The 10,284-nt window shown below is 38.7% G+C and overlaps 1 protein-coding gene across 2 annotated transcripts; it reads right to left on the bottom strand.

The window, feature by feature from the left end:
- Positions 1-1,865: 1,865 nt before the first annotated feature.
- Positions 1,866-9,097, bottom strand: hbae4 (hemoglobin alpha embryonic-4). 2 transcript variants are annotated; one of them, XM_061756148.1, is made up of 4 exons: positions 8,977-9,097; positions 7,100-7,231; positions 4,496-4,700; positions 1,866-4,126 (listed from the first exon to the last, which is right to left on the bottom strand). In XM_061756148.1, the coding sequence occupies exons 2-4, from the start codon at positions 7,189-7,191 to the stop codon at positions 3,998-4,000; spliced, it is 426 nt and encodes a 141-aa protein (XP_061612132.1). In that variant the 5' UTR covers positions 7,192-7,231; positions 8,977-9,097; the 3' UTR covers positions 1,866-3,997. The 2 variants fall into 2 exon arrangements, with proteins under 2 accessions (XP_061612132.1, XP_061612133.1); XM_061756149.1 differs by lacking the exon at positions 8,977-9,097 and having other exon boundaries at positions 1,866-2,643; positions 3,981-4,126; positions 7,100-7,813.
- Between the last annotated feature and the right edge of the window lie 1,187 nt (positions 9,098-10,284).

Raw genomic sequence — 10,284 nt, 5'->3', positions numbered from 1 at the left:
TGGTGGAATTGTTTATTTCAATGTCATGGCTAGTTTAGCGTCATAGGGCTAATGCTTTTTTTTTTACAGACAACTATGAGAAACTAACAAACTAACACAATTGCTGAATAAAAGTTCTTTACGTTTCGCCTTTTTGTGTCAAGGTGCATATCCATGCGCAATTTTGCTGCAGAGGCAAAGGCTTAGAATGTACAAAATCATCTTTTTTCTGTAGATTGAAATTAGCCATCCATCCATTTTCTGTACCTGTTGGGTTCCAGTTCAATATGGGCGAAAGGGATCCTACACCCTGGACTGGTCGCCAGTCGGTCATAGGGCACACATAAAGACCATTCACTCTTAGATCCACACCATCGCTGAGTGGGAACTGAACCAACGGTGCCTGCACCGAAATCGGTGAATGTACCACTACACCATCGTTGACGAGATTCAGTTATACCTAATATCATTGATATACCTTGTACTGTAGGCATAGTGAGCTCATGCATCTACAACTTTATAAACCAAAATATAAACACTATATATGGGTCATTCCAGAATTGGAAGGCATTTTCTGTCCCCTTATGAAATGTCAAATAATCCATGCACAATTGTCAAATATTGTCCCCTTAAATAAAAGTAAAAAAGTACAGACTCTGAAATATACTTAAATACCAAAGTAAAAATTATTGTTTCTAATGTCAGTTATATAGAATATGAGTTTACACACTAAAAAAAACAAATAGTCTCCCTATTTTATTAATAATCCTAAAAAAAAAATTTTTGGGTTAAAAAAAAAGTAATTTTCACCCAAACCACTACAACAGTAGATGACAGAACATCTTGCTATACTTTTTAATATATATATATATACATATCCATCCATTTTCTGAGCCGCTTCTCCTCACTAGGGTCGCGGGCGTTGATATATATATATATATATATATATATATATATATATATATATATATATATATATATATATATATATATATATTTAGTGACTATCCTATACATTTCTGAGCTGGATCACTTGGTGGCACTCTAAAATGACATCGTGAAAATTGTGTATTTTACCTACGAATGGGTAGGCCCATATATGGACAGCGCGCAGGTCGACCGAGCCATAAAGAAAAGAGAAAGCAATTGAAGCAACATGTCAGTGGGGAACCCCAAAAAACGTCAGAGAAATGGCGATGATATTGGGCAGAAGTGGATCCTTCCACAAAGAAAAAGCCTGGTTGGCGTTCAGTTGGAGGATTATTAGCAAAGAAGGAAAGTAACCAATGTTTTAGGAACACACGGATTTGTCTTTGCGTTGCTTTTCCTCGGTGGAGAGCACTGAAGAATTTTTTTGGGCTGAGAGCAGACAAGGACGTCGCCTTGCAGCTGTGGGCTCAGTAAGTAACCTGCTTTATAAGGTATTTCGAGTTTGATGTGTTGCTGTTACATGTAGCAGAGATGCGATCTTGAAGACACGGTGGGGGAGGGGTCAGAAAGGTAGTACGGGGTTGGAAAGAGGAGGAGGAGGCCGAGCGAGCATTTAGCCTACGTTATATCGAAGCGACAAAGGCTATGTTGTAATGCTTCATTCCACCGGGCACCAGAAATGACGTATTATAGCTTTAACTTAGATATTGCTCCTACCGAGAAGAAGAAAAAAAGCTAGCTAGTGTTTATTCAGGCTTTTATGTTATTAAAACAATGTTTTCCCATAGCTTTGCTAATGTTGTGAACCGACTAAAACTAGCTAATTATTACAACTGGGAAAATGCCCCTTTCCTGCATATGATTTTTCAGATTAGCTGGATAACTATTTTAACGCCAGAAGCTGGTGGTTTTTAGGCTTGGCAGAAGACACAACACATTCACCAACAAGCACAAGGTAAAGCAAGGCAAGTCAAGTTTATTTGAAGGGTACGATTCATACACAAGAAAATTCCAAGTGCTTTAAAGCCACATAAAATTTCAAGAAGGCAAATTAAAAAAATTATTTCAAGAAAAATAATCATTCACTAAATAAATTAAAAGCGAGATGTGCAGATAAAATATTTCCATTTGTCATTTGCACAGCTAAATGAAACTGTTTTCAGCCTGGATTTGAACATTGTCAGAGTTGAGGCCTGTTTCATATCTTCTGGAAGACTGTTCCAGATTTTAGCAGCATAAAACTGAAACGCAGCCTCACCGTGTTTAGTCATGACTCTGGGAACCAGAAGGAGGTCACTCCCTGATGTTCTCAGAGAAGGTTCATATCGCTCTAACATATCAGCGATGTACTGTACTTTAGTACTTTAGATAAGGAGACTTGCACACAAGCAGAGCTGTTTTGAAGTCTCTGAGCAACAGGAAGCCAGTGCAAAGAACTGAGCAATGGGCTAATATGGTCGCATTTCCTGGTTCTAGTCGGGACTCGAGCAGCAGCATTCTGCATGTATTGCAGCTGTCTGATAGGTCGTTAAAGCCCAGTGAGCAGGCCGTTACAGTAGTCTAACCTGCTGGAGACAAACACATTAATTAGTCTCTTTAACTCAGGTTCACACACTATTCCTTTGATTTTGGCAATGTTGTTTGAAATTCCTGCGATTGGCTGGCAACCAGTTCAGGGTGTACCCCGCATCCACCCCGATGATAGCTGGGATAGGCTCCAGCACGCCCGTGACCCTAGTGAGGAGAAGCGGCTCAGAAAATGGATGGATGGATGGATGGATGTTTGACATTCAGGTCTGAGTCCCATATCACCCCTAGGTTACATTTTAAACTCTCAAGTTGACTGATAACCCTTTCTCTTTGTTTCTGTGGACAGATAGTGATTTCAGTTTTGTCTGAGTTTAGCTGGAGAAAATTGTGTTGCATCCACACTGCTCAAAACAGTGACAGAATGAATCTACGGGCCCGTGTTCACTTGCCATCAGTGACACGTAGATCTAAGTGTCATCTGCATACAGGTATTTGTGGTAGGGCACGTTATAGCTACATATTAGCTGGCCTAATGGAAGCATGCACAGATTGAACAATAGGGGTCCCAAGATTGACCCCTGGGCAACCCCACAGGTAATAGCCATTTGGTCTGAAACACAGTTACCCATTTCAACAAAGTACGTCTTGTCCTTGAGATAGAACGAGAACCAATTTAGAGCAGTATCGGAGATTCCCACCCGTTGTTCTAACCTGTGTAATAAGATCAGAATGTTCAAGCATTTTTTTTAAATAAGGCCTTTTTTAAATATCTTGCTTCTCTTAATCTGTTGCATTATCATTTTTAATTCCCAGTTCTCGTTCCTCCATGTTGCTTCTGTTCCAGGTTTTGTCCACTTTATAAGATCCCAAAATCTCGATGAATCAATCAAGATCTGAACCGCGGATGACTTTAATACTCTCTCTTTACGTCTTTTTTATATTGTCATTGTCATTATATTGTCATCATCCGTGGAGGTTAAAAAGGACACAAGCCTATTTTGACAAACTGTCAGAAAAGAAAAACTCAAGTAGAGATAAAGAAAAAACTCTGCTTGTACAGTAACAACGTAGCCTATTTGTATGTTACTTCCAAACACTGAGTGAGCGTGGCACATTCTATTTTTTTCCATTGACCTTCGAGGCACATAGTGGACACATAGTGGCTCCTACTCTAATAGACGGCGTGTCTCAATTAGTCATCAGGTACAAAGGTTGTTCACTTGAACAAATAAATGCTTCTCCCAAATAGACACCGCTCTTTTCCTCCCAGGAAAAAGTAGCGAGGACAATTAGCTCAGTTTATAAGAACTATCGTTGACACATGGAAATTAAAGAGTTCACTAACAAGCCTGTTTGAATTCCATTGCTAACCCAATCAGCTGCACTGAAGCACCTAAACCTGTTTGTCAAATGAATTAATGTGGATATTTATGACATGTTGTAATGCATGTTGTTCTTCATCAGGTTATTTTCACATATTGTATTATAACAAAACATGGAAAAACTGCACATACATACTGTACATTAAATAGTTTGCATACTCTACGTTGGTGGAGTCTCATCTGTATTTCTCAGCGAGTACTGCTGCAAAAGCTGACAGGTACTTGTCCATAGCGGCGTGTAAAACCTCGGTAAAGTCTTCACCCATGTGAACGGCCAATGAGACGAGCATACATTGTGAGAAATGCTAAAGGAGAAGACAAAAAAAGGAGTGCAGTGAAACAATGCTGAAGGAATTCAGTAAAAACTTGGGGTCATTACAAATTGCTTACTTTTATTGTTACGTTACTACATTTTTCCTCAAGAATGTGCAACAACATCATTTTGATTCCCTGTCGCTAGCCAAAACACAAAGAACTTTCAACATGCAATCTGTCTTATGTATTGTTTATGTTGATAAAAATACTTTCTGCTATTTGCGGTAACTGTTGCATAAAATCCTACGAAATTCTTATGAGAACAGACTTCTTAATGAGCAGCCACTTTGACTCGGACACGGCCATGTTCATGACATTTCAACACATGCATCACTCTCAGTACAAACTGGTCCAGACACCTTGAAGTTCGACGGGTCTATCCGCAGCAGGTAGGCATGCAAAGTCTGCAGAGGGGCCAGAGTTACCGTCAGCTGGCTGATGTTTTGGGCCCCGTCGGCTATGGCTAGAACGATCTTCTTCCCGTGGGTGAAGAGATGATTGGATCCTGGACTGATGTCAAGGTGGGAAAAGTATGTCTTGCTGCCAGGGAAGGTTGTAAACATTCTGGAAAGGGCAGGACACACAAACAAATGAGACATAAACATTCAAAACAACAAAACCTTTGCATCATCACCGTGATTCATAGGATACTTTAAATATACCTTAAACTAGCAGGACCAATTGTTTATTTTACCCCAGTATTAACCATCACATATTGTAGGGGATAATTTTGACCCATTTTGACATTTGACACGAATAAAATAACCTAAATGTCATACTTTCACATTGAAATTTGATCACTTTCCCCAGCGACCCAAATTATACAAAAATATTTATAAATGTCATTCTTTTGCCCAGGTGCAACAAAATTTGTGTGCACTGGTAAATAAAACTGAGTTGAGTTGAGTTGCGCCGTGTCAAATTTTCCTGTGTCTGCCAAAATGTATTTTAGAAGGACCAGTGTGTGTTAATTAGAACAAAATGGTGGTTATAGTGGGAATCTTGAAAGTGTGAAACTGTACATGCCATAAATTAGTGTATTTTTTAAATGGGAAAGTGGTGACAGTGTTCAAGAGGGAGCTTACAACAGTCCCGAGAACTATCTGCGTTACCATTACATTTGTATAGTTTCTCACAGTACAATGCACATGTTGCTCTTTAAGGGTCATGGGGAATCCATAATCAATAAAACAACAATAAAACTTTATGAGAATGATACAAAAATCAACATAAGGAGCAAAAGTCATGCAGAGGTCAGAGAAGCCTTCACACAGGCATGCGATCCTCACATGCCAAAACCTGTAAAAATACTTTCCCTTTTCTCAATACATTGTTTAAGGATTAATCATCCATTTATTAACGTCAGAGAGGCTATTTATACATTTCGAAAAGACCTAGTTCGTAATTTGATGTAGACCATTATTATGAGGATATTCTTGACCCAGGTCAAAATTCACCCAGAAGATACTATGTGTACATAGGAAATGAATAGTGTGTAACGGTTAAGAAATGTAATCCGCTATATGACCAAACCCGGAAAACAGGATAGCTGACTTCCGGTGTATGCTACGCTAACGAACGTTACTAGGATTGATGACATGATTGTTTGAAGCCGAACTTGCTCAAATTTAGTTTTCCTTATGGCTGGTGTCTTACGACAAAAGTTGAACATGTGTATACAATTCATTTATAACAAATACGATATGATCTATGTAAACACGAATGATGTCTAACATCGGCAATTGTCATCTTTGATGGCTCTGTGGTGACATCTTGTGTTAAAAAAAAAAACAACAACAACAATGTCGACGTTTTAAGTTCTCACAGGTACTATGTGACGGTCCTCCCTCCCGCCATTCACCTGATCGAGGAGGAAGGCAAGAGTAGGTTGCGCATATACTGGATGGACTGATACTGTTGTCGATTATTTTTAAGGTCATTTATTTGATTGATTGATTTGTAATAAATAGAGTGCAAAGTTAAAGAGGGGAAAGAGAGAAAAAAAGAACAAAATGATGGACAACAGCAACAATAACAGAACGGGTACTTTCAAGCCAATGTGATAAATTTACAGTGTTTACATTAAGTTCCACTCAACTCAACTTTTATTCATTCATTTATAAAGCACTTCAAATACAAGCACAGCTGAAAACCAAGTGCTGTACACAGATTAGAATCAAATTTGAAGAAATAAAAACAATTTAAGATAAACAATTAAAACAAAGACAAATAGTAAAAACACTAAAACAGATGCTTAAGCTGGGTTGAAAGCAAAAGAATAAAAATGGGTTTTAAGACAGGATTTTAAAAATGGACACTGAGGGGGCTTCTCTGATGCGCAGAGGGAGCTCATTCCATAACGTGATAGCAGCGACAGCCGTTTGAGCAATTATTCCATACTTGTGATATTCAGTTTAAGGTTCCTTTACCAGTACCCACTTTGTCCTCACTAGTAAGAAAATTTAGCGCAGTAGTAGAACAAATGTGCCTTACTAGTAATGTTAATTAATAATGCTAATTAATAAACTACTATGCTACTCTAGCAACGCTACCCAACTACTGTAGTAGAGATGTGTCACACACTAGCATGGAAAGCCGTTTAAGCATTTACAGTATTTGATATCCTTGATATCCACCTTAAGGTCCACGAATGTTACAAAACTGCCCACATTATAAAATAGCGAGCTAAGTTGACTTTTAGGCTACTGCCTAGCATCCAAATGCTGATTTTTCAAGGTCAATTTATTTCACATTGAGTGGCTTTCATTTTTAAAGGCAATACGGAGGTGAGTTATTGAATCTTTTGTCAATGTTTCATATGCTCATACTTTTATGTTTGTATGCATCAGAACACACCAAAACCATACGATGTCGCATCACTAGCAACACATTAACATTCTTCATCCAATATTGTATTAAGCAATTATTGTTGTATTAGGATTTTGGGCAAGGTTTGAACTTACCTAAGAAGCGCATCAGCTCCAATGTATTCAGCCACAGGAGTCAGTCGGCTCCATGCGCCTTCAAGTAGTTCTTTCTCCTTCTTGGACAGCATTGCGAGCTGCTGCACATGGGAAAAGTGGTCCAACTGCTGGCTATCAAATCGAGAATGTTTTTTTTTTCAACGCAACAAAAATAAACACATAAATATGGTGTTAATAAGCTGCTTTGTCACGACACAAAGAAACCGATATCATAAAGATGAATTATTTCCTTCTTTCCGAGGTAAACAAGTAGTGGTAAAGGGTGCACAGTAGTAGGGGTGTTTTCCCTGGCCTGTGTTATCAGAGAACAACATGTGGGTGGGGGCTGGATGCCTCCTTGCTATCTTATGTGCATCACTTGCATGTGCATATGTCTTCCGTATTGTGTGTGGCAGCTGGAGTGGAGTTTCCTATAGGTTGTCATTACACTCCAGGAGCTGCATTTCCACATTCAAATGAAAATACAATAGCTCACAAAAGTGGGTACAACAAGAACATTTTTTTGTAGATATTTTACTGTATCTATTGGGACAACGCTGAAAAATGACATTTTGCTACTTCCATTCTTTTATTATTATTCTAAAGCCTGACCAGGGACTGAGAATGCAAAATAGCTGAAGCGTAGCCATTTTAAAGGCATCACATTTTCCCATTTTTTTCAAGGAAATGTTTTATGTATTATCCCAGTTGAATAATCACTCTCAGCCTCCTCACTCTCCGCATCTTCACATGTCTCTCTTTCCTGCTCTGCCTTCTCTATCTGCCTTCAAAATAACGTCTCCCAAGTCTCTCTGAGGGGTTCTTAGTTTGCTTTTCCTTCAGCTCTCACAGAACCATCATCTGGCTCTGCCTCAACATCTGCCTCATTGTTTGTTATCTGTATGGTGCAGAAATGAGACAATGTTTATTTTTTTTTTTTCCTCTTCATATTGAACGACAGACAAAAAGCATTCGAGAGGAATACACAACATTTCAGGAACCCAGTCTACAAATCACATCTAATAGGCTACTGTTGTGAGCTTGCTTGGTTGTTGTGTTAAGTTAAACTAACGTAAGCCAGAAACGGGTTGAATGTGCCCCTCTGACAAAAGCCCTGGCCCGAGCCAGGCCCCCCTCAGTATATTGCTCTACAACTGTTACTGTATGCAGGTAGTCACATACACACCTACAGAGACCACCTTCAAGCACTGTAAAGATATTCACGCCAATACGACTGAAGATATGGCACATTAAAATGTTTTTTTTCTTCCAAAGAATAACATAATTGTTGATTCATGGTGAATCTTTTTCAGCAGCGGCATCAAACTTATTTTTGTCACATGCCACATCGTAGTTACGGTTTACCTCAGAGGGCCACGATGGCTGTGAAAGTCATATAAATGTATAATCACCTCATTGTTTTAGCACATAAACACAATTGCCCTGCCTTTGATTATTTTTCATATTTTTTGGAAAATAAATTAATAGTGGAAAACAGTGACAAGCAAATACTTTGTATAGTGAAGCTATTGTTCACTAAGTTAAGAAGGGATTCTGTGAGGGAAAACGCTTAGAATGTCTGTAAAAAGTAAGACAAATTGTCATTTTGGTCATAAAACAGCAAAACCATTTCGCAAAGATTATGAAGGAGACGCATTTGCTTAAATGGGCCACAAAAGATCTTGCAGTCTAGATCAAGCCCAGGCCTTTATTCGATGACCATCCAACTAAACTCCACCTCAACCCCGAACGAAGCTAATGAGGACAAGCACAATACAATATGTATAGGTTTATACTTCTTGGCCATCATAAAAATGGTAATTAATGTACTATATGGCTTCCCCTCCAATGGAAATTTAGCAGAAAACGCTACTTACCGGCAATAGAAGTGATCAGATCATTTCTGTAGCCCTGGTGAAGCAGCATGTGGTTCATTGCCTAAGGTTATTCTCGTATGCTCATTTCCAAAAAACTGTAAACAATTGTATGTTTTCTACCACAAAGTGGATTGATGTTGAGTATATTTGTATAATAACAGGACCCTACGCTAGCTGAGAGGAAGGGGGACACCCTGGACTAGCTGCCAGCCAATCACAGGTCACTTACAGTGGATTTAAAAAGTCTACACACACCTGTTCAAATTCCAGGTTTTTGTAGGAAACAAAATAGCCCAAGCTAGCAGCCAGCATTAATGTGGCCTATGACCTGTACAACACAGGATTCTGCTAAAAAGCAATTTTTAAAAAAAGTCAGATAAAGCCGACTTGAACATCTGAACTTTATTTGGGGTCAATCAGAGCCACTTTAATTGGTGGCAGGTGTGTGTTGACTCCCATTTAATACGGGTTTGAAGGTCACTGGTTAATTCTGAACACAGCCACATCATGAGAGGGTCTGCGCACATGATTTTATTATTTTTATTGTTTTTATTATTTCAGTTGTTTATTTTTACTGTGCCTCTTGTTTTAAGTTTAAAAAAACCCTCTGATGTACAGGGTAGAGGGTATAGGGTAGGTCACAACAATGGCAGAAAAAGATTTGAAATGCTTTATCTTGGTCTAAATTTTTTATCTTAAAAAATAGCATTTGAACAAGGGTGTTTAGGCTTGTTCTAACTTTTCCTATAATTTCAGATTATACCTAGCTCGTATAATATTTGTAGGCTTTGAAATAATCGAAGATGACTTCTTCCCTCGGAGTACATTCACTTTCAGTGAATGATGCATGCAAAGCACAAATAGTGCTCGGTAACAATTTTTTTGCTGAGCAGGGTTTTGCAGATAACGTTTTGAAACTGCTGCTATCTGCGTAAGATGCACGGGGGGGCATTGGGTGTGAGACGTACAGCCGGCCTCTGATACCGTTCGAGACTCTCATGGCCTGACGTTCATGAGCGCACATTCACATTTATCAAATATTCACACAGCATTTATACAGTGAGTCAGGGCTTCTGTTGCCAATATTTAATGAGCTTAGTGTTGTTTTACCTTCAATCTGCCACATCCACAATACATAGAAGCTGACTTCTACGTCATAGTACTATGGATCCAAATGTTTTCTATATTCCCTTTTTAACATTTAATGAAAAAGACGTTTGTTTCGTTTCATGTTTCATGTTTATTTATTTTTCACAAAAATTGTCAGCCGATCACACGTCACATTGACAACCACTCTCACATTTCTAC

This window comes from Phyllopteryx taeniolatus, chromosome 19 (assembly GCF_024500385.1).
Source record: "Phyllopteryx taeniolatus isolate TA_2022b chromosome 19, UOR_Ptae_1.2, whole genome shotgun sequence".
NCBI lineage: Eukaryota > Metazoa > Chordata > Actinopteri > Syngnathiformes > Syngnathidae > Phyllopteryx > Phyllopteryx taeniolatus.
Note: the sequence above shows the minus strand (reverse complement) of the source record. Positions and strands in the feature narration are given on the sequence as shown.

Bases quoted from the DNA above. Each gene is read 5' to 3' on its own strand.
- hbae4 (XM_061756148.1), bottom strand. From the start codon at position 7,191: ATGCTGTCCAAGAAGGAGAAAGAACTACTTGAAGGCGCATGGAGCCGA. The intron at 4,701-7,099 runs GTAAGTTCAAAC...TGCCCTTTCCAG, and splicing joins GGAGCTGATGCGCTTCTTAG to AATGTTTACAACCTTCCCTG. The intron at 4,127-4,495 runs GTGTCTGGACCA...CTTCTCCTTTAG, and splicing joins TAGACCCGTCGAACTTCAAG to CATTTCTCACAATGTATGCT.